The sequence below is a fragment of the Cucurbita pepo genome, chromosome 2 (genome assembly GCF_057944985.1).
Source record: "Cucurbita pepo subsp. pepo isolate OVF chromosome 2, ASM5794498v1, whole genome shotgun sequence".
Lineage (NCBI taxonomy): Eukaryota > Viridiplantae > Streptophyta > Magnoliopsida > Cucurbitales > Cucurbitaceae > Cucurbita > Cucurbita pepo.
Genome location: NC_141799.1, coordinates 13715360 through 13740662, shown reverse-complemented (window position 1 = coordinate 13740662; position 25303 = coordinate 13715360). Strand labels below are relative to the sequence as shown.

The window sequence follows — 25303 nt, the reverse complement described above, 5'->3', positions numbered from 1 at the left end:
TTTTAGGGTCCAATATCCTTTGCTAGCACACCGCCTCGTGTCCACCCAAGTCACATTAAAACTTTTTAAACAGGAAAATTGAAAGAAAAAAATCCCTAAACATATAGAGATGTTTATTTTCTTGTGCAAGTACTTATCATCAATGCTCTGTTCAATAGTAGGAGGAAATTGAAAATTCCACAATAGGATATTTAGAGAAACATGTCTAACTGGATTTGACTAGAAAATGTAACTGGTGAACAAGGATATCAAAATTCATGATGGTTATGCAAGATTTAGTCTTATTCCAGCAATGGATTCTAGCCACTTTGCAAAAAGTATTGAGTCAAGATCATAATACAACAGTGCTTTTGGAACATATTGGAGCCACCTTGTCGTACTCGACCAGTAATCAAAATACAGAGCCAAGCATCAAAGCGATTTGTCAATTAAGTTAACCTGTCTACTAAACTGTTTACAATCGAAATGCTGAAGGACTTTTAACAATCTGATCAGTAACACAGTTGAAATCCTATCTTCGGGAATCAAGGTCAATTTTCTTCCCTTTTCATGTAATGCACATTGGGGTCTACTCAAAGATGAGGAAAAAATGATGCAAGAAAAAAGCCAATTTATCCGTTCTAAACTGCCGAATAAGTATCCAAATCCTGACCACCTAACTGGTAGACATGGGCAAATGGATATTTACATTATACACATTTAAAGTTGAGAGCCATGTATGTATATCTACAATATTTCAAAGGTTTCAGATACGTAATTTTGCATTTCCCCTTAGTTATGTAAGCAAACCCCAAGTTATAAGGATCTCTGGAAGTCAGAAATGTACCTTTTGTCGTGTTGGTTAGTCGTCGTCAGACAAGTAGACAACATCTGAATCTCCGGTGGTATTGACTGCATTAACCTGCGTGCTACCTGTACTAACTGGCGGGACAGGCTGGGGTGCAGTCAAGGTTACATCTGCTGCTGGCGGAGGAAAATTTTGTGGAAAGTTCACACCAGCACGATTGTTCATGTCCATCAGCAAGTCTAGTGCAGACAAGGCCGTATTAGAAAAAGTAGGTAACTGTTCCAAACCATCAGGGCGATAAGATCTATTCAATGGAATGGATTGATGTGGTGCAGCGACAGATGGTCGAGGTGGACGCTGAGGAAATGAGGGAGGGATTGTAGAAGGTGGTCCATGTTGAGTAGAGATACCACGAGGATTGGCTGCTGAAATTGACGATGTAGGTCTGAAGGGTTGCAAATGGGGAGCTGATGTAGGTCTGAAGGGTTGCAAATGAGGAGCTGGGGCACGAATAACACTACCGACTTGTGGGTTTCCAGTGGGAGAAGAGATGGAGCCAATATGCGGTGGCCTCATAGGACTGCTTGAGAAATGGGTGGACGTATGGTGAACGTGCATCGATGTGGAAGCTGTACTTGGGCTAGAGGAAGGTAAGTTGGTCGACGGATTTGCTGCAGTTGCCATCCTTTGCATATTAATAGAAGGTGCATTGAATGGATGAGAACTAACTATAGCCGGAGTGAAAGATGGCCGGACTACCAAAGAAGGCCCTGGTAAATTTTGCAGATGAAGTGGCTGAAGCATCGGTGGTGCAAGACTCGGACCAGTATCTGCGCCAAATAATAGTAGAATTTTGAGGACGTCAGAATAGTTGAGCAAATTTACAGACCAAGAAGCTACATTACATGTAAACGATGTAAATATTAGATGGAAATATAGAAAAGAAAGAAAAAATAATTAAAAAGGAACTACATAATTATAGAAGTACGAACTCTAACATTGTTGTATATGAAAATTGAAAAGTTTTTCCATTTTTAGGTTTGGAGTAATATTTTAGACTATTAATGATGAAAATAACAGTGTATATAGCAATATTATTCAATTGTTTTAAAGCAGCAGGACAAAGTAAATTCTCAAATGTCGTATACTAAATCTAACAAATAATTAGCTGTTTATAAATATGGTATATATCATATACATTGCACAGGTTAATTTGCTACCATTGCTTCAACAGCTTAACATTATGATAACCATTTGTGGATAACTCACAATATTTATATAAATCCTTCCGTCTAAGATTTAACAATTCCATGGATATGGATATTATCTCTTTGAGCTAGCAGCACAAAATATAGTAAAGGTAGCACGATTAGACCCTTCTCTATTAGTAGAAGCAGGATTAATAGACTAATAAAAATGGTAGTAACCAAACAAATAAACAAGGTGATGCTAGCAGATAAGAAATATAAGTGATATTCATCGAACAAATCAAAACCAGCATCGACCACTTACCACATGTCCTAGAATCATTGTATTTCCACCTGAAAGCCTCAGCCAAGATCTTATTCATCAAAACCTTACTGTAATTCACATCAAGGTCCTTCTTCCTAAGATCAAACTCAGTCTCAGACTCTTGCAGCTTAGTTTCATACTTCTTCTGGATTTGAGCAGTAACCTCCTCAATTTCCTTCTCACATTCAGATTTCAGATGCAGTTTCTGCACCAAAGAGAATTTTCTATGCTGAGTGTATGCCAATGTTAATCATCTATACAACAGGCACTTCTCCAAAATAATAATAATAAATTAAAAATAAAATAAAAGTAGAAGAAACAAACAGGCACTTGAACGGTATGGGAGAGAACTGGGAGAAACTAACCCTTTTGGTATGCATATCCATGTTTATATCTATTTCCTTGCGCAATTTTTCCAATTCCTTTTCAAGTGGATCAATGTGCAATAAAGAAGGCGTTTGTGATACTGAAGGCTGCGTTGTTTGCATCAGACCATTACTAATATCAAAATTAGCCGATAGGGTTCTTGTGTCCAGAAAGGACATTCTTGTTTCACTGAAGGCAACATTAGGAGTAGAATGTGGTACAGTACATGTCACAGGTTGTAACAAGACTTCGTCAATGGACTGAACAGGGATTTCAATTGGTTGGTTTGTTGTCTGAGCAAGCTGATAAAAGGAATGGTTTTCCCTATTCATTTGATTTTCCGTTCCACCAACTGAAGATAAATCAGTATGAGACAAACCAACAGATGAATTCGTTGCTAGTGGCACCATTGGTGTTTGAGGCTCTATCGTTTGTGCTCCCTGGATAGATTGATTGGCAACATATGAAATTGGAGCTTCGGTGTCCCCATTAGTATTCACCATTGAATTGGCTTGCATAATATCATCTATGGACCCAGTGCATGGAGATTGTAGATTCATTTCCTCATGTTCTTCCTGATTATATTGATCAGCAACATATGAAATTGGAGCTTCAGAATCCCCATTAGTATTAGCCATTTCAGTCGCTTGTATAATGCCATCCATGAACCCAGTAGATGAAGACTCTTGATTGATTTCGTCATGTGCTGCCTGCACAGAGTACATATTCAAAAACAAAATAAGCTACAGGAAGTCGAAAGTGAATTCATGTTGATTCTATGAAAAAGGAATGGGAGTGCATGCCTACAAAGGGCTTTATCTGATTATATCTATATCTATATCTATATATATATATATATGAAAGTGAAAAATATTTGAAAGTGTTCCTGCAAATAAGTATATCACGGAAACTTAAATACTTACCTGATTAAACAGCAGAGAACAATTGCCTTGGGCAGTAGGTGTAACAGCAAGCTCTAGAGGAGATGAAGTGACAGACAGCTCAAGGGAATGGACATCAGGGTCGGTATTACCAATTGTATCTTCTATCACACAAGGATTGACTGGTTCACTAAGATCCTCACCATCATTCTCACTGTTGCTGCAATCAACCTCGAATGCTTCACATGAAGCACTTGCATTCATTGCTGATGAAATGTCTATTTCAGATGTTCTTACCATTGATTTAATTGGAATTAATTCTTGAGATGCAGATTGAATAGCAGAGACGTTCTCCCTAACATCTACTAAATTAACAGTCTCACGTAATCTTTCAATCTCACTGGTTGGAATTAATTCTTGAGATGCAGATTGACTAGCAGAGATATTCTCTCTAACATCTACTAAATTAACACTCTCAGGTACCCTTTCAACCTCCCTGATTGGCAAATTCAACCCACGGGGAGATGTTTCTGGATCTGTATAAGCATCCACAAATGAATCGGAATTGCGAAGACTACATGTTCCACTTGGAACTTCATTCCCAGGATTCCTGATGACCCCATTTCCACCTCCATCTGCAAAAGGCAGCAAAGGTACTGTATGAACTCTCGTTGAACCTTCAATGAGATCAACAACTTCATTAAGATTTTGAGGGGCCTCTTTATCAGAATGGGAGATCTGTTCCTCTGATGTTGGCAGATGTACAGAGGCAACGTCAACAGCACCAACAGAACATCTATGATTCGACCCATCTGTAGAAATCTCTTTATCTAGATTGCTCAAGATGACTTCCTCAGGCTCTTTTCCTACATAAAAAGGGTCCTCAGAGGTTAAATTCCTTTCAATGCCATTTGAGCTAGTTATCCTGTTGTGATTGTCAAACTCAGTAGCAGATGGTCCTTGAGAACCCATGGTATCTAAAGCTGCAGTCTCACCATTTTTTATAGTTTGAAGAGAACATTTTTCAACAGCATTACTGCATATGATAGCTTCACAAGAAACAGATCCTGGAATTTCAGATATTCCCTTCCCAGTCCCTGAGACATTATGAAGAGCATTACTCTTACTCTCTTCAGGCAGATGATCACAAACAGTTGCATCAACTCCGAGACCATGGAAAATCTCAGTTACCGGCAAACTGTTCTGGCTCTGCTTAGTCTTATTTAAAATTTGTTTGCTTAATAATTCAACCTGGAGCCAGGATGTCAATGTATCAACCCAATGAGCCTCCATTTCAATCATCTTATTTGTTTCATCATTATGCTCTTCCTCAAGTTTCTTACACCGTATCTCCATCTGACATTTGTACTCTTCAAGCTGTTTTAAATATTCATTTTCTAATATCTGAAGCTTACTATTCCTCGTTAAAAGACTATTATGAAAACAAGAACGAATAACAGCTGACTCCATCTGAAACTGTCTCTCCATCTGTGATTTCTCATCATCACATGTTCTGTCAAATTCATCTCTTTCTTCTTGTTGCTTCTGCTTAAGTTTTTCAAATTTCTTGCGACAAGTTTTCTGTATTCTATTAATACTTGTTACTACAGCTTTCTGGAACTCATTGTCAGACAATACATAGTACGGGGATTCAGAAGCTAATGAAGATTCAGGGACCTTGTAATACTCCAAGTGTTTGAAGAATATTTTCTTGAGACATCTCAATCTTGAATAAAGTAAGTATACTTCTTGTCTATGGCAATCAAAATTAAGATGCTTCTTCGCAAGTGCCAATGATTCTTTATGGTCAATTTTGTATTCAAGCATGGAAGCTGCAGTCCAGCACTACAATACACATCCAAAAAAAAAAAAAAAAAATAGAAATATTTCAGAAAGTATTGAAGAAAGCATGAACAAAAAGCATAATTAATAATTTAGTTTGTTTATTGACACCAACAAACATGCATGGCTCACAAGTATGTGAGAGATAAAGAAGACTCCCAATTCAATGTTTATCAATTTTATATTCTATAACAATTTTTTTAGTATTTTATACTAACTCTACAAGCTGTTGATTTGCCTTGCTCAGAAGACAAGTCACATTCAAAATCCCAATAGATGGCTGTGCATGTGGAATTAAACATCGCTAATAAAAGGACAGCAAACTCAAAGTCACAAGACTTTCGAGCTGCATGTAGAAATTTACAAAACTCCACACTTCAATCAGGCATGCTTGATATAATGAACCCAAGCAGGAAGAATTTCAAGTATATTAATTACTGGGGAGGGGGGGGGGGGGGGGGGGGGGGTTGTGGATTTGTGGCAGAGTAAATGGGAGAAAGAAAAATAACCAGAGATAGCTGGAAAGCCTGGAGTAATGTCGTAGTTGCTGGCTCCGTAATGATGTGATGATTATTCATTATATACTCAAAAAACTTTTCAACCTCACGTTCGACATGTTCCTGAATTGAAATAAGACGTGTCAACAGTTGTTTCAGAAGAGCTAACATAGAAAAATTGATGTTTACAGATAAAATACCAAAAGAAACCCATTCACCATAAAAGCACATTCTCATCCTTTACGAAGTACATTACTTATTCTTGTCAATTTAGATTTAGACAAATAAAGAAGGTAATTAGACCCATACTGGAAATTTCAAAATCTGGCATAACTGAGATATTTCAGGCTTCAAAAGATGATGGAGACTCTTTCGTAGATCAATCAGCTTTCTTATTGCATCAAATCCAACTGACTTATAGTCAAGAATTTTCAAGATATCATTAGCTGTCAAAGATGAGTTGGACAGATGATTCTCAATGTATGAATCATCCTCACAAGCAGCTAAACTAGTTGAATTTTGACATGTATGTTTTGGAGCTTCAGAAGTATCTGCACACGAGAAAGAAGTTTAGGAATGCCGGAAATAGGAAAGTATGAATGCTGTAAAATTATCTTTTCTAGCAGACATACAACACAATAAAGCCCCAAAGAAAAGCCTAGAAAGTATACGCAAAAATAATTTAAGATTTCAGATACTCATACCTTCTTTTTCCTTGTTAGTTAAGTTTTCATCTTGTGCAACTTTTACATTGCTATTTGACACCTTTTTACGTTTCCTCAAAGATTCCTCAATCTCCAATTTAGATTTGCATGATGAATCATCACACTGTTGAACCCTTTTCCGGTTCCTTAAAGATCTATCTGAAGAATATTTCCATTTCGGGCGCTTTCCATCAAGCAGTTTAGACCAAAATATGAGAGGTTGCTCTTCTGTTGATGGCATTTTTGACTGACCTAGAATTGGAGAGTGTGCACAATAGACTCCTTCAATCTGTTGAACTTTTAATATGACATGGGAATCAAATTCGTCTGTGCTTCTGGCATTTTGTGAAATAAGTAAAACTAAATTATTTACCACTTCTTCCAAAAGTGCTGTATTTGATAAGAAATCTGCAGTTTTATCCTTGTCAAGGAACTTATCTAAGTCAGCGAATAAATTAGATGCTCCCCACATTAGCAGCATATTAGCACAACTCCAGCTGATGTTCTGTAAATTGCCCTCCAAAGTTTTATTTTGCAAGGACAGCATAAGAACCTTTTCTTCAACAGTACAAGATGAATATAAGCGGAAAATTTTTATCTGCTCCAACTGAGAATCAAGTGTTATCCTCTGAAGTGCTCTTAAATCATTCATTGGGGTCCAGTCACTATCATAAATGATAATGCTGTCAACTGACGAAAGTTTAATACTTGGGAGGCATGCTCGAACTTCTAGCAGAAACAAAAATCTTCCACTCTCTAGGTTGTTAAATTTGTTTAGAGCAGCTTGCTTTTTGGAATAAATAAGACCCCCATCAATGCGTTCATAAGAATCAATCCCAAACCTCTGACGCAAAAAGTCATCTAAAATATCACCAATGGTGTCCCTTCCAGATCCACAAATTGACTGCAATTGAATATTTCCACATAAAATTTCCCTCACAAAATTATAAAATGAATTATACCAATTAACAAATCCACAGATAAGAAAATAATGGGAGGGAGAGAGGGAAATCTTGAAACAAAAATATTGATTTAAGCACTTAATTTTAGACCCAGACAAATAAAAATCTTATTGTGTAGAATGAAAACTGTATCCATCTTAAGGTGAACTAAATCTCAAAAAACGTGATGTATCGAACTCCCATTGTATAAAAAAATTCGTCTCTCTCTCTCTCATTTTCTAAAAAATAGAAAACAGGAAAACGAAAAATATAAAACCAGATTGATTATCAAATGGTCTATAACGGTTTTTAATGGCTAGATTGTAAGTTTTGCAATGGTATTCTCTTTCTAAATTACTCTCCGTTTCTCTTGCAGGATTATTTGCATAAATTAGAAGGTTCTAATAACTCATTAATTTTGCTTCTTTTTTTTTTTTTTTTTTTTAATTCACTCCCTCCAGGAGTAGATCGTTCAAAGTCTCTGACAAATCTGTTCTCCGTACACCAGAATTGTACCATATTACTATCCTGGCTCTTGTTAGCGATCCTTCACTTAACTAATAAAAGCTGTTCATTTTGATTACAGTTTCAATCATAATAATACAATCCGATGGTCATCTAAACTCGTGCATTAAGTAAGTTAAATGCCAGATCAGTCTCTTTTTTTTAAAATAAAAAATAATAATAATAATAAGCCTGAATTCCACATTCCATCCCTTCAGATATATTAATAAGCACCTATCTCAAAAGCTATTAACCTCAAAAACAAAAATTACCAATTCAACCATAGGACTTACCTGGAAAAGAATTAGGACTCTCGAGCCTTTTTTTTTCATCTCCCTTAGCATTGCATCAAGAAGTTGTAGCTTACCACTTGCTTTTATTCCAATATCCAAGTAATCCACTTCTGGATGCCCCTTGGTGATCACATGTCCCATTGAAGGTTCCAGAATATAGGGATGATTACAACACTGTCAAGATACCATACATGACATTAGAGCCATTTCTCCCTTTCTTATCAGAAATATCACTAGGAATAAACAGATTCAAGGCTAAGACACAAACAAGTATGTAGTTTTTCAGTTCATTCAGTCAACATGACAACAAGAGAAAATTTAAACAGAAATCTACACAAAAAAATAATAATAATAAATAAATAAATAAAATCTTAAATCATATAAGAACAAGATAGAATAAGAATGAAAAAAAAAATAATGGAATATACATATCTTGGAAGACAGAAAATTTTTGCGAGGGAAGATTTGCGATGATAACTTTTTGCAGCATCTTGGAGCTCTTCTTGATACAAAGGTATTAAAAGTTATTTTATACATTTGCGAATTCTTGATGAAAGGGGGTAACTAAAGATACTGCCAGTATTTTTGGTCAATTGGAAGACTGCCTCCTTCCCCATTGGCAAATGAGGTCTGGGAGTTGGTAATTTTAGAGGCAGAAACTTGAACCTCATTGCCAAACGGGGATGGAGATTTACGAATAAGCCACGTGCTTTATGGAGGGTGATTATTGCAAGCAAATACAAAGGCTTGATTATATTATATTTAGTTTTCAAATAAACTTGTAAAATATTAAATCTTGATTATATTATACATGTGAGCATTCGACACAGCTTCCACTATTTCGACTATTCTTGAGGAAAAACAACTTGATTATATTATATTTAGTTTTCAAATAAACTTGTAAAATATTAAATCTTAGGTACGTGGCCACCATGATTTAACCTTATTACCCTCTAAGCTAATTATTTACATGACCCCTTATTGACCATTAGGGCAACCCACAACAATATGTTTCTTTATTTTTTTTTCCTTTTATATATCATAATGAAAGTTGTCTTCCAATAAAATAAAAATAAATAACACAGCAGAACATACAAATAAAATAACTCACAATGATATCTAGCTGATCTTTTCCCCTTAATTTCAATGAGAAAATAATATCCCATTCAATAAAAAAGGTAGGGAGCATTAAAATAGACATTTTCACTGGTTCTAGTGCAAAATGATGTAAGAGTTCAAGAATAAACCTTCCGAGTTGAAACGAGCATTTCATGGATGTTGTCAAGCAGATCACTTTTGAATGATGAGACAAGCAATCCAGCATTAGAAAGTAAGGTGGCACAGTAAAGCTCAAGTTGCACATTTGATATACGTGCAGGAACCCAATACTCAACAAATTTAGAGGTGCAGGTATAAGCAGTATGATATAATAATCTTTCCTTCAGTTTGCTGATGTTATCACCATCATTGGTCTTCAAAGTATTATCACTTTGAACTTGGTTATTTCCCTCAAGTAGAGAGAGAAGATTATGATAATCATCTTTGATATCCTGCAAAGTCAAAAAGTATTGGTGTAAACTATAAATCAAATGGTGAGGAGTTAAATAATAAAGCACTCACGAGAACGAACCTTTAGCTGATCAGCTACAACAAGAAGCCACATATCTGCGTTTAGAAACTTCATTTTCTCAAAATGTGAAGAAATTGTTGGGCGTTGACACTCATCAACAACTATTACTTCCCAGTTTATACAGTCTAACACATCTAGATCCTGCAGAGAAGTATGATGTTGAATGAAGTTCCAAAGCTTTTATAGCATATTATCCAAAATAATAGTCGAGCAAAAATTATGACTAAATATTGCCTAAAGTAAATGAAGTAGTTATCATTGTTGGAAGGAATCTGATCAACCATCCAAGCCATATAATTCGATGGGAACAAAACCATTTCACAAGAATCCAATAATTTATCAAAAATAAATTAACTACAGGGGCAAAGTGTTACCTCCATCATTACTTCTGGGGAGCAAATAAGAGCTTGAAACAACGGGCGATTTCCCTGGTAAAACTCTAGGTCTCTTATGTTTTTTCGTACATTTTTGTTTCCCTTGTAAACTACAGCACTGAAAGACGGTGCATAGCGCAATAACTGATCATCCCAGGAACCAAGTGCAGTGGAAGTTGAGATGATGAGAAAGGGCCGAAGGACATCAGGCCGCAAAGTTAAAATAAATGCAATAACCTTCACCATGCGATCCTGAAGTGAATATCAACTATCATAATCACATTGCAAATACAACTAAAGAAATGAACAAATCAGAAGAATCCAATAGAAGAATGTTACTACAAATAAGAGAATAGAAGCACTAGTCATCAATTAACACAATAAAGCCTCTTAGATCAGGCTCTTTCAACTACTTATATACCAAAATATATAGTAGGTTGACAAATGAAAACATACAAGAAACCAAATACCACATGATTTATTAAAATTATCCGTTAAATATCATAAAAGGAAAAATTGAATTAAAAAAATATATATATAGAGGCCGTCTAGAGTACTCTGGCCAGCGGCAAAGCTGCTAGACCGGTGAAATGCTTTGCTGTCCATCCCTTCCCACATAAACCAAATATTCTTCAAAATTAAGTTTCTCCACTGGGTAGATAGTTTTGATGGTTTTGAGTTCATCAAGTTCAAACTTCTCGTTGGTGTTCCTTATACAAAGTTTTTTAGTATAAGGCAAGCATATGTCATAAACTTCTCGTTGGTCTACAGTTATAAAACATTGAGGCTTTATCCTTCTTTAGTATAAGGTAAGCATATGTCTCATTTGTGCAGTTAATAATACCACTCCCAAAAGAAAAATCTTACACTACTTAGTCATATTTCAAGATGTCCCAAGCTGCTTTCAGAGATGGAACTTCAAGATTCTCAGATCTTTAATAGCCTTAAGAATCTCCTCTTTTTCAAATGGAGCCTCTATTCTACTCCAGTCCTCATTCATAGGGCCCCAATCAATGTTGTCCAAAATAGAACAGTTTCCTTCTAAGACCGTATAAAGATTAAAGAAGTATCCCACTGTTTCTATGAAAATATCCTCTGGAGAAGAAAGGATCCTCCCCTCTGTCTTCCAACAAATAAATAAAGTTTTGCACTGTGTTTGAAGCCCATCCATAGAAAAAGCTTGCCCTCTGAATGACATGATCCTTCTTGTTAACTATGATGGAATAATTTTCACTAGAGATGCATCCATAGATTCATTTCCTCCAAAGTGTTCAGAAGCCTTTTGTTTTGGGGATGGCATCTAGGAAGTCCCGATCCACTTTGTCCAATGCTTTCTCCCAATCAAGCTTGAAAATCTGCCCTCATCTTATTTGTCTTCGAATCCTCAATAATCTTAGGAGAAGCATTAAAGATTTTACCATCCAAAACAATGGCCAACTAACCACCATGGGTTGGCCTAGTGGTCAAGAAGGGTTATGTAAAAATTTAAGGGTTTAGAAGAAATGAATTTAAGCCATGGTAGCCACCTACCTAAGATTTAATATAATACTAAATACCTTGGTAACTAAAGATAGTAGGGTCAGGCGATTGTCCTATGAGAATAGCTGAGGTGCACAAAAGCTGGCTCACACTCACGGATATAAAAAAAAAAAAATCAATGGCCAACTGGTTCAAGCAACAATGCTAGATACTGAGTAATTGCAATAATGTTCACTTTATGGACCCCGTTACATTTTTCTCGGTGGATAACAGGAATATTCAGTATTCCCAACAGGCCCTAACCAAGCTGAAATATAATATAGAGCCATAACTAGACCTAAGGCCCAAAATGAAATACTTCCCATTTACCCTGTTTAAACTGCAGCTGGTATGCAAGTCTAAAAATTAGGGTTATTCTGAATCATACTAGTGATGATATCAAGTAAACTGCACTGATGAAAACTAATAAAGGATAACACCTTCAAAAATGATATCCAGTAAACTGCAATATAATTTACTTTGCTGCCCACAATGCAGTATTGCTGTGTAATCTCACCTGATTATCAATCACAACAGCATTTTTTGCCTCGTGCCAAAATTCACAAAGCTTGGTGACATAATTTACATAATTATCATTGAAGCCACATGTATCTCTATCTGTAAACTGTGATAGATTAACCACAGTAGTTCTTTTCCTCTCCAGTATCTGCAAATGGTATAAAAACATCATTAAGCTACATATATATCAAAAAACAGAACACCACAGAGACATGGATTTTCCAATGGCATAAAAGCAAGAGTATCACTTTTTTTTTTTCTTTTCTTGAGAAAGCAAGCCATAAAGTCATTTGTCCACCCTTGTAAGGATGCCCCCACAAAAACCAAATCGTGTAACTCCTATATGGTGTTTGGTAAGACCAATGACCATAGAAAAGCATCAAGCATAGTTTCCCCATACCGAGAAGCATATGTCAAAGAACCTCTAGAGTAACCAGAAAAAATCATCAGGATATAAATAGAATAAGGACAAAATATCCAATATTTTATTTTAGAAAAAAAAAGTACACAATTTAAAAGTAACCAAAAGGGAGCTTTTTTCTTATTTAAGAAAAAGAAATACAATAATACTGAAAAAAGGAAATAGAGAAGCAGAGGAATAAGACCAAAAATGAAATGTTAAATTAATAAAAATAAAAAAAAAAATCCGATCATGAAAAATAAAAAGGATTCTACAACTCTCTAGTTAAGGAGAACTGAAAAACTTGTGGTTGTCCCAAATGGTGTCCAAATCTAAAATCAAATAAAATCAGGAATAAATTTGCTTCAATGCCCAAAATTGACCAATTTTTCGACCACTCTAAAAACTAGGTAAGAATAAAACGAAAATAACCAAGTTAACAGCACCGGGGGGAGAGGGAGGAAAATACAAATAGTGCTAAGAGCATTAAAAGGCACAAACATTCCAAGTTCATAAAATGGACTAGTCAACTGACATCCAATTTAAGTGGAAACGTAGAAATTTGATATATCATGTAAAATTAGAAAATCCCAGAGTCAGCTCTTTTTTCAACTTCTTGTAAGAGCCGCGTCATTAACTAGGAGATTTTCAAGGGAAAGGATGACTAGGAGCCAAGCCCTAATCCAGGCCAAGTACAGCATAAAAACACTCCAGCTAACCAAGATCATTTGACGAGGAAAGTGACAAAATACTAACTTGCCCCATGCTATAGAGTTAACCGCTTACAACAACAAATTTTCATCGACTGAAACAAATAAACTATTTAAGAAACCACATTAATTCCATGGAAGGATTAGAATTCAATTGTTCATGCAGGGTTCTGAGGCAGTAGAATAAGCAAACAAAAAGTTTTTTTTTTTTTTTTTTTTTTTTTTTTTTAGCTGATATGAAGATGGCTGATCATAAAAGCACTAACTTTTCTGAATGTACCTCATCCATTTCTGAGACATGGGAAGCAAACTTGGCCTTTTCACAGCGTCTTTCATAATCTTCCATGAGACCTTGACCATCAGATGAACTTAAAAATGAAGCACTTTCCAACTCCCATGTTGCACATTTGTAATCAAGGCCTCGCCATTTGACAAGCCACTCATATTGGCAATTCAATTCAGCCCCAGAAACTTCCCTATCATGCTCCTCACATAGCTTAGAAGAAAACAACAATCTTTTCTGTAACAAACGCTGTGGAACAGCCCACAGTTGCTTCCACCTTGAATACTGAAAGAAAAAGTGCAATCACAGTGGAGAATATCCATTGTACTAAATAAAAAATAAAATAACATCATTAATTTCCAAAAATAAACTATTCACCATGGGCCATACTCAGTTCCATTTTCAATACTGTCCTTCACAAAAGGAGTTAATTGGACAAGTAGGTCAATATCGTAGATAAACTTCCTCCCTCTACCCAGCCATAAGAACTTTAAATGTCACCCTAAAATTTCATTTCTTGCAATTTTCAACTATAAAAAGGGTTCCTTTTCCCTCAAAATGACACAAAAACTTACTTCTATCTTCTCTTTTTACCTAAGTATTTAAATTCCACATGATAGAAGAAACCATAGTGGTAAAACAGTACAAGAGATATTATACTTTAAAGAAAGAGTGTGAGGGAAAGGTATCATCTATTCATCTTTCTTTCAAGCTACTATTGGTTTTTTAGATCGATCATACTAAATGTTATTACCTTGTAGATTTCTAATATTTAAATTTTCTTAATTTAATTTTTGCTACATTAAATTCAATGATATCAAGCAATGAGAGAAATAACGTCAAATTGAACAACACATCAACTTTTAGAAAGAACAAATCCTAACCTGATTTCTTTTGTTGAATCTTGAAATAAGGCTTGAGGCTTCCAAAGGCAATTCACTCTCCGGTAACCAACAATTATGAGCATGAGCAAGATCTTTAAATTTCACAAAATATTGTTTCTGCCTTCGCAACCCTTGAAGATAACAACAGATAACAAAGAATCTGAAGAGAATTGTATATTTATGATATAAATATATAAGGAAAAGCTGGAAAGGTCATAGACCTGAAGGTTAAAGCAACAACCATAAAAGTAACGTGGTAACACAGTATTTTGAACATCTACAACCTATTACTATTAGATGTGTAAGATTGAATTATTTAGCAATCGTACCATCAGCATTTGATATCTCTGTTTCTCTTGTATCCCAGACAGACTCTACACCCTTCGACACAGCATGGACCCCAAACTTGATCTTCCTTCGAATGCACATTGGACAATGCCAAACTCCAAGTGGAACATCGTCCAAGGGAGGATCGAGACAAGAAAGATGGAAGCTTCTTCTGCATTCTTTTCCTTCACAGCATCTTAAAGAAAATGCGAGGAAAGATACACACATTGAAACAAATCAGCATGATAACTGAAGTTTCAATATATTTCATTTTAGAACAGATTGCATGGTAACACAACAGGAGGAGTGGACAAAGTCAAAGATTAGACAATATTAGATGGAGATAGTTGTAAAAAAAAAAACGGGGAATGAAGTTGTAGGGGTTTTTCTTATATAGAAAACGTGATAATTTATAGATGATCGTTTAGAGCTTTTGGGTAGAAAGAAATAGATTTTGGAAGACACCACTTTGTTGATAAGGATATTTTTAACGAGAAAAGAAACTTTTCATTGAATGAATGAAAAGAAACTATTGCTCAAAGATACAAAATTCCAAGGGGGGAGAGAGTAAAAAATAAATAAAACTAATGAAATATAAAAGCTTCCCAAGGGGCATTTGGATTAGAGTTCATTTTAATGTCTTTGTTAGCCTTGTTAACTTGAGATCTAAGAAATATTTCCAACAGGGTGGAAGGCTAGTTGATTGTGTTTCCCGTCCATCCTTTATGCAAGGTTTTCTTTAAACAATCATACCTTTCCTCGTCAAATTCAACAACAAATTAAAATCCCTCCATCCAGATTGCCTTCATGTAAAAAATATTCAAAAATGCAAAATAAAAAACCAATAAAATAGTACCCACAAGAGCTTTCCTCCAACTTTGCAGATGAGACATGCATTTGGGTCAATGTCACATGATGCTTTTTCTAGCTTACACCAAACACAATTTCCAGCAGGTTCTGTGATGACATTGCCCATGGGTTCCCCTCTATCCTACGACAATAAACCAAAAACAAAATATTCGTGATCAGTTCAATATAGTGTTATCTTCAATGCTTTTTAAGCAAGAGGACACGGTAAATTCTATCAATCAAAAAATTAAATCTCCTTTCAACAGAAAAGGAGTTATTATTCATTGAGATATGATACAGTAAGAAAAACAAGAGGATGATGATGCAGGGTTATAGGGGATTCCCGTCCGTATCATATGGTAAAAAGAATAAATAAATAAAAACTGGTTAAACCAGCCCTGCAATGCAATGAATATCCCAATTAGAAGAAGAATGAATGTGAAGAAGATGAAAAGAAAAAAAAAACCAATAAGAAGAAGAATGACAAGAAATGAAGAAAGAAAGAACAAACAAACCATTTCAATGAATGTTTTTCCGTTCTGCTGGTCAATTTCCACACAAGAGTAGAAGTCCTTCGATGAATTATTGTCAACCCTGCAATATGTAACAATGAAGAACACATCAAATGTGTCACTGGTAACTAGATAACTTTTTTTAAAAGATAATTTCATTGATGTGAAAAAAGGAGAGATAAAAGCTCATATCCAAAGGAGTTATAATAAACATTTCCAATTGGACAAAATAAAAGAAAGGTTATACGAGGAAAAGGTGAACTCAGTTTATACCCAGTGTGATGAATCCAAATGTGCCCAAATAAGTGGACAGGTCCTACATGATTGGAACTATATACCCCTTCCATTCTGCCTCCACTTAATGAAAATGTGGCATCCAAAGGTTAACAGCGTTTTTTGATAAAAGAAACCAAGCTTTCTTTAAGAACAGCCCAACATGAGGAGTCCAACTACTAACAGGAAGAGTCTCCAATCCACAGGGATAAACAGGTCAAAATCATAATGCATACTATCTATGATTTCCATCTTTTCATTACAAAAAATACTTCCATTCCCTATCAGTATCATTTTGAAAACACTAAAAGTAATACAGCAAACCAGGTATTCAAGTCTGGCATCCAAAGGTTTACAGTATTTTTAAAAAAAAAAAAAAAAAAAAAAAAAATCAAGTGTTCTTTAAAAACAGCCAAGCAAGAGTTGTCCAATTACTAACAGAAAGGGTCACTAATCCAAATAGGTTCATAGTCCTAATGCATACCATCTATGCTTACATCTTTTGTTATTACAAATATACTTCCATTCCCCATTAGTAAAATTTTGACAACACTAAAACTAATATGGCAAACCAGATGTTCAATTCTACATCTGGATTATCCTTATCATTCGCAATTCAATAACATATTGGCATCTCCTATTGCTTAGTGATGAGTTATTGATGGGTAATGGCAAATAACATTTTTGTCGTATAGATGGACTTCATGTTCAATAAGTACTCCATGGTGCTATGAATTGCTACAAATACTTGATATTAACATGATCAAGACTAGTACCTTTGTCTCTTCAAACAGTTGCCACATGTCTCAACTTGGTCACTTTGTCCAGATAGAGATGATAATGATTGCACAGATCTAGCCGGTGAAGAGCACGTTTTTTCACTTTCATTCCTTACCAAGGCATTAGAATCCAGGTTCTCCATGCTTCTTTTTCTTTTCAAAGAAATTAATTTACATTCCCCAACTGAGTCAGTATGGTCATCAACCATCTTTTCTCCTGGTATAGAATAGTTTCTCTCTAGTGTTTTCAATTTCTTAGTTGCACTGTTAACTGCATCTACACTATCACTATCTTCATTTGATAGTTCAGTCAGCAATTCTTCCTCGAAGGACTTCTGGCTTGGCAGTTGGAAATCTAATGCAATGTCATTTTCCACCACTTCCTTGGAAATTTTACTATTAGTCTCATTAGGGCCCTCCAAAGCTCTAGTAGAAGGTTCATCTAGACATTTGCTTCCCAATTCTTTAGTTATCGTCTCCTTAGAGTCCTCCAAAGCTCTAGTAGAGGATTCCTCTAGACATTTGCTTTTCAATTCTCCACTCTTCTCATTGCACGTATCGCTCTCATTCAAGTCTTCCTTGCAACTATGGCTACCACCATGAGTGTTGCTTTTTGGAATCTTTTGCCGCTCTCGATGGACTACAACTGAAGGAGAAGAAAGATAAGAAGACATAATCATCAACTTGTTAAAATAGCGCAAGGCATAATTATGAATTAATTAAATTTGCACAAGTAATTAAGATAGAAATAATATGGTAATGAGAACTGGATTCTAGTAATTTACTTAAGGCATTTGATTACAATTTTGTGATTAGTTTTATGTTTTTGTAAGTTTTGATTATTTCCTTACCATGAATTTTATAGTTTTCACCATTTTTGAGAAAACATGAGAATTCTTAGCTAAATTCCAAATACAAAAACAAAAACAAGCTTTTAAGAATTACTTTTTTCGTTTTCAAAATTTTGTTTGGATTTTTAATATATCTTTAAAAGGTATAAAACAATAATATATACATATATATAATAATTATAAATAAATAAAAAAAAATGCTTATCATACAAGACTTTAATGACTATATTTGCATGCGTTTAGAAGTAAATCGACTAATTGATAGTAAGTGAACCATTATCACTCTAAAAAAAGAATAATATGGACCAAATGTGAAATAGGGATGTCCATGGAGGAAGAAATAGAAAAAAGGAGAAGACAATTAAGGTACCAGATGAATTAGCCTTCTTAAGCTTTTCCCTGAACAATGCCCTATAAGCACGAGCATCCATTCTCTTACTTCTGGCATTTGTGGAAACCATGTCCTGTTTTGCTGATTTTCCAGCCTCTCTAGTTCCATGACTCGATTGTTCACTACTTTTCTCTTTCTTTTCCTTTTTTCCCTTCATATTTGTTGAGCCTGAACTTTTAACTGATTTCTTAGATATAGATCTTGAAGAGGTAGATGAAGACTGTTTTTTACCCCTCTCAGATCTTCTAACCGAATTAACCTCATTCTGATTTTCAAGGGTACCATGTTTCTTTTTATCTTGAGGAGTGCTAGATGGTTTGTTGTCAAGACGCTCAGATTTTCTAGATTTGGGAGGGGTTGCATCAATCTTTTTCTTCAATGATGTGTCTCTTGCAGACCTTCTTAAAGAAGATGTATCAGGCGTTGTAGAACCTGCTCTTGTCGTGACCTTATCACCATTTTGCTTCCCTTTTAGATTGCTGTTTTCCTCATTACTCGCTTTGACACTAGATCGAGTGTCCTTTACCATACTTCCAATTACTGCGTATAAAAACATTTACATTAGAAGTGAGTAATATAAAAGCTTCAGCTTCAAATAGTTGAATTAAATGCAATTTCCTTTAGCTTCAAAGCTTTTACAGTATTTATTTCATTGAACGGGCTTATCATTTTCTCAAGACTCACTCGAAGTGTCAAGAAAAAAGAAGAATTCAACAAAGCTTCAAAATTTTGACTTGTAAAAAAAAAAAAAAAAAAAAAAAAAGTTGGAAGTGATATTCTGAATTCAACATACAGTTTAACAGCAGCATTCATTTGAACAAGATTGCATAGCCACAAAATTTTATTCCAAAAAGATGTACCAAAGCAAAGAACTACGCAACTACTGCCATGGAGAACCAGATTGCAAAAGGAAAAGCTTATGCATATGCTTCAAACGAACCATGCAATGCAAAATAATCACAATGCGGAATGAATTTTACTAAATCAGACTGACTTGCAAAAAAGACCCCGTTAGCGACATACCCAGAAGCCCTAATCTATTCCGCAAACCCACATTACCGACAATGAAAAGAAAAAACTAAAAACAACCACATACCTCTACCGCACAAACTGCATGTAGATTGAAGAACCCTAACTCACTAACAACAGATGAAAACTCCGAGGAAAACTGGGAGCTTATTTACAATTTACAGAATGTAGAGACTAAATCAAAAGATTCAGAGGAGTTGGGTGACAATCTCGCAACAAAATACATATAACTTTCAGAAAAATTAACGAGATTAGACCTTCCGATTCGAGAAGAGGATAATACTTGGCTTATTATGCTTAGCACAATTGGTACCGATTCGTTTGCTTGTGGGGCACGTGAGATTTCGGTATATCTTCGATTAATGTGAGATATTTGAATGGGATTTTCTTTTTAAGACTCTTAATTCTTTCCCGGCAACCTTTTCTAATTATTTTCTTTTTAATAAAGAGTTATACTACATAGACTCTGTGACCACATCTGAATTAGTGTAATGGCTCAGATCTACGCTAGCAGATATTGTCAGCTTTGGGCTTTCCCTTTCGGGTTTCTCCTCAAGGCTTTAGGCCTTCCCCATCTGAGTGAGTGTAACGGCCCAGATCCACCGCTAGTAGATACTGTCGGCTTTGGGCTTTCCCTTTCGGGCTTCCCTCAAGGCTTCCTTGTAAATGGTGTTTTGTTCTCCTCCCCAACCAAAGTGGTGGGACACCAGAATCCACCCCTTTAGGGCCCAGCTTCCTCGCTGGCACTCTTTCCTTTCTCCAATCGATGTGGGACCCCCACCAAATCGACCCCCTTTGGGGCCAGCGTCCTTATTGACACATCGTCTCGTGTCTACCCCCTTTGGGGAATAGCCTCCTCGATGGCACATAGTCTGGTGTCTGGCTCTGATACCATTTGTAACCGCCCAGATCCACCACTAACAGATATTGTCCTTTTTCGACTTTCCCTCAGCTTAAAACGTGTCCACACCCTTGTAAAGGGTGTTTTGTTCTCCCCTGACTAATGTGGGACATCACAGTGAAGATAAATATGTTGGGACTTGTGTTGGTTTGTGGAGATAGTTTTCACTCTTAGAAATGATGAGTAAATAACATGATCACATTGGTCAATCGAAATATTTTTCATTATGATATTGGTAGAAGGTCGAGAGGTCAAGGGTTTATATAAACACCCAGTCTATACACCAAACCGAACAATAGCTCAATAAATTATTATCTCATAGTTGAAATGGTTGCATTAAAAAGGAAAGGACGGATGTTTGAAAGTTGTTTTTAGATTATTATACTCCTTTGTGTTCTACATGTATGAGAGTGATGTACGTAGGTCGATATATATGAAAGTGATGAGTACTCAGTAAGACTTTGCAGGTATGAAAGTGATGTTCGTTTAGTAGGGTACGTGTACACGGAAGTGATATTCATTGATCTATGTATATGAAAGTGATACACATCTCAATGATAAGAAATACAATATGTTAATCTTAGTCTTGGTTGGATCAATATTCATTTTTCAATATTTTCGGACAATAGCAAAGACAATCTTAGGCAGTTCTTTTAAAAAAAATCTTGAAATCGTGAAGGAAAGTCTAACGTTCTTAAAAAGTTTTTATTTTTTAGTTATTTCTATTTGATTAAGTTTTTGAAGGTTCATACATTGTACGTATAAGGTAACGACCAAAGTTATATTCTAAAATTTAGGTCGTTACATAATATCTAATACAGCAAAATATTATTTATTGTGTGTGAGACATCAATTCTCCTTCTTCATATATCGTAGTTGAAGTTGAATCGTTCGATTATTAAGTGGTTGTAAAGGCCTTGCATTAGTGTTCGAGTCCTGCAATTTAAATTGTAACCCGTTAAATATCTAAAAAAAAAAATTAATTGGTCTAGAACATTATAATAATAATAATAATAATAATTAATAATAATAATAATAATAATAATTAATAATAATAATAATAAGAAGATACTAAATAAGGTTGGACCATCTCATTCAATAATTTATTTTTTAAAAAATTAAATTTAGTGTTACATTTAATAAAATATTAATCTTAAGGTTGAAATTTGATATTTCTTAAAATATGTTTTACTTGAAATATTTGTAAAATTTAAGCATTAATTATAAATATAATATTTAAAATAACCTATGCAAATCAAAAGGTTTGAGTCTATCTATTTTGGCGAAAGTTTTAATTTATTTTTATGAATAAAATAAAAAATCTCAAAAAAAAAAATTATAATTACTTCAAAAGAATAATAAATAAATAAATATTATATATATATAGATATATATATATATATATATATTTATTAATATAATTTCTATATATATATAGAAAACATTCAAATAAAAAAAAATATTTCATAAGAAAAAATATAATATAAAGTTGACTATATATAAAATATTTATTTTATTGGCTAATTAATTAGTCAATAAATAATAATTTAAAACAATTAAGACCCCATTTACACAAATTAATGAGTGTTTTTCTCTCTTTCCTTCTAACCCATCTCGAGATATTTTTATCTTTGGATAATAATTACTTTGGATTTTAAAAAGCAAATTATATATATATATTCTATAATTGCCAAAATTCATCTTAAAATAGGTGAAATAAATAGGATCTTACATCGTGAACAGCTACGCGAAGCAATTCTATTTGTTCGGGTGTAACGGTCCAAACCTAAAAAATGCAAAAAAGTGAATTAAGCTCAAAAGCAAACACGGCATTCAACATAAATAGTCGTACAATATTAAAAAAAAAAATAGAGCTCTGAATGAAATTACCTGTTTAACAATCGTCCAAATAACATTTTGAGTGCACGGAGGAGTTGTAAGAGAGCCAATATACCTATAGTATAGAATACTTCGCATCTTCAGCAACGATGCATCAATCATATTGATTTCTTTAGTTTCATTTGTATACGAAATTTCTTCCAGATCCTCTTTTATCTGAGGAAAAAAAACATTAAATAAAAAAAAAATTAAAGCCTATCAAAATGTACGTGGAACAACTCAAGCACAGTATTACTAGTAGATATTGTTCTCTTCAAACTTTTTCTCAAGATTTTAAAACGCTTCTGCTGAGAAAAAGTTTTGACACGCTTATAAAAAGTATTTCGTTCCCCTCTTAAACTGATGTTTGATACATACCAAGGACAAGAAAGGGTCGGGTTGTCCAATCCGATAGAGAATCCCGATGACAGCAATACTTCCATTTTGGCTTTGATGAACTAAATGAGCTTCTAAAGGAAAGGTTTGGCCATTGACGGTGTGCTCCGAAGGGGAGTGCCAATGGCATTGTTTGAAGACATATCGAGTACCATTCACTTCTATATACCCAGCTCCATCGCCCCATTTCAGCTGAACAACATTGCTCAAATTAGATCAAATATTGTACTATATTATAGGGCTGTCACGTACGAAAAACGCTATAAAAAGTCTATGATGGCGTTTTTCGTATGCTATCATAGAGCTAATAACAACATGAACACTCGATGAAAATTAAGTTTACCATTATGTCATGGCCTCGATTCTTGAGAGTGCCATTGGAAGGGTTGTAATAGATTTTGAGGTCTCCAAAATTGGGCATGATTTGAACTCTCTTGTGCGACAAATCGATTGGAGATTGCATCGTGCCATTTTTACATTTACGCCATTCTTGTTTGAGATTTCCCCAATTTGCTGGTCCTTTTTCTCCATCTTCTTCGTAATTGAATTCGCTCTCATCCTCTTCATGAACATGAAAACAATCGAAGTATATGTAGCTGAATTGATTCGATTCGATTTTTTTAAAAAAATATATATGTTTTTTCCTCCTAAAAAACCATCTACGAGCATGTGAGAATTGAATCTAGAAATGTTCATGGATCGAGGTTTCTCCGTCCCTGTCCTCGTCACCTATTTCAAGTTTTCCATGAGGAATTTTTTATTTAAAAATATTCATTTGAAATAATTTTTAATGAATAATTTTCATTTTTTAATATAATTTCAATTAAAAAGTAAAATATAATAATAAATTAAATAATATTTCATTACTTATAATAATATGATACTGTAAAACATAATAGATATTTACCTCTAATAAAAGATCAAATATGATATATGGTAAACTATAATTCATCACCAAATATCCTTAACAGCCAAGACAAGATTTACCGAGTCCGTTACGTTAACAGAGATAAATCTCTCACTGCTCGCTCTCCTACTTCCCGTGTAAACGATGATTTTTCATTTCATTCGAAGTGAGTTAAATAGACATCTCTAATTGATTCTCTGACCATCAATCAAATCAATAAATTTGTTCACACTCAACATTTTTTTGTTTCTAAAGTAAAAAACGGTAACGACCCAAATTCACAGCTAGCAATATTGCCCTCCTTGAGCTTTCCCTTTCGGGCGTCTCATCTGCTAGGGAAAGGTTTCCATATCCTATAAATCGTGTTTTGTTCTACTCCCCAACCTACGTGAACGTGGATATCACGGAAACATTACAAAATATAGCACTTGAATAGAAAAAGAACACAAAAAAAAGCTCATAACTCAATGATTCCCTACCAACTTCTTGAGACATTGCAGGGCTTGAAAGCAAAAGAAAAGCACAGAAGAATGAGCATAACATCAGTTGAAAAGAGAGCTTCTTCTCCATATTAAGGCCTTTCATTTGTTGTTAATGGAGATTTTGAGAACCAAACTTGGTGCCCTTTAATATAGCACTAAGTTGAAGCGTTTACGTATACAACTCTCAAACTTTGCACTAATAATTTGTTGTACCTCTACGTCTACAACTCAAAAGCCTGCGTTAGGTTTGGTAGCTTTACAACTAAACAAAGAGTACCCATTTGGTTCTATGTATTAAATACATTCATGAACCCATTGATGACGAGAGTTTTGTAATAGTCTAAGCCCACCGCTAGTAAATATTGTTTGCTTTGATTCGTTACGTATCGTCGTCAGCCTCATGGTTTTAAAATACAGGCACGCCATCTGATGTTTGGTTTTGATACCATTTGTAACAACTCAAGCTCACTGCTAGCAGATATTGTTTGTTTTAGCTCGTTACGTATCTGTTAGCCGAATGGTTTTAAAAGTGATATCCTACATTGGCTGGGGAGGAGAACAAAACACCCTTTGTAAGAATGTGGAAATCTTTCCCTAGCAGACGCGTTCTAAAGCCTTGAAGGGAAGTTCGAAAGGGAAAGCCTAAAGAGGACAATATTTGCTAGCGGTCGGTTTGAGCCGTTACACCGTTTACTATGAAGATGGTCTAGCCCTACTCCGACTGGTGCCTCACACCGTTCGAGGATTGGTTCCGATACCATTTGTAACAGCTCAAGTCCACCGCTAACAGATGTTGTCCGCTTTGATACGTTACGTATCACTGTTAGCTTCACGGTTTTAAAATACAGGCACGCCGTCTGATGTTTGGTTTTGATACCATTTGTAACAACCCAAGCCCACTGCTAGCAGATATTGTTTGTTTTAGCTCGTTACGTATCTGTTAGCCTCATGGTTTTAAAAGTGATATTCTACATTGGTTGGGGAGGAGAACGAAACACCCTTTTATAAGGATATGGAAACTTTTCCCTAGCAGACGCATTCTAAAGCCTTAAGGGGAAACCTGAAAAAGAATGCTTAAAGAGG

At 34.9% G+C, this 25303-nt stretch overlaps 2 protein-coding genes across 6 annotated transcripts; both read right to left on the bottom strand.

Moving 5' to 3' along the window:
• Nucleotides 1–246: 246 nt before the first annotated feature.
• On the bottom strand, nt 247–20053 carry MOM (ATP-dependent helicase family protein). Of its 5 annotated transcripts, none has more exons than XM_087121183.1 (20): nt 19914–20053; nt 18607–19167; nt 17383–18031; nt 16337–16415; nt 15833–15963; nt 14975–15168; nt 14646–14776; nt 13759–14046; nt 12367–12516; nt 10332–10583; nt 9958–10098; nt 9575–9877; nt 8328–8501; nt 6590–7493; nt 6195–6436; nt 5898–6008; nt 3589–5391; nt 2665–3375; nt 2300–2504; nt 247–1617 (listed from the first exon to the last, which is right to left on the bottom strand). In XM_087121183.1, exons 2-20 carry the CDS (start codon nt 19154–19156, stop codon nt 842–844), a joined length of 7794 nt encoding a protein of 2597 aa, XP_086977309.1. In that variant the 5' UTR covers nt 19157–19167; nt 19914–20053; the 3' UTR covers nt 247–841. The 5 variants fall into 5 exon arrangements, with proteins under 5 accessions (XP_086977309.1, XP_023523644.2, XP_086977310.1 ...); XM_023667876.2 differs by lacking the exon at nt 19914–20053 and adding an exon at nt 19724–19907; XM_087121184.1 differs by lacking the exons at nt 18607–19167; nt 19914–20053 and having other exon boundaries at nt 15833–15958; nt 17383–17436.
• A 1195-nt stretch (nt 20054–21248) lies between these two features.
• On the bottom strand, nt 21249–24375 carry LOC111787487 (alpha carbonic anhydrase 7-like). The gene is made up of 6 exons (XM_087121132.1): nt 24218–24375; nt 23175–23392; nt 22814–23023; nt 22448–22612; nt 22290–22343; nt 21249–21493 (listed from the first exon to the last, which is right to left on the bottom strand). Exons 1-6 carry the CDS (start codon nt 24321–24323, stop codon nt 21407–21409), a joined length of 840 nt encoding a protein of 279 aa, XP_086977258.1. The 5' UTR covers nt 24324–24375; the 3' UTR covers nt 21249–21406.
• Nucleotides 24376–25303: the final 928 nt, after the last annotated feature.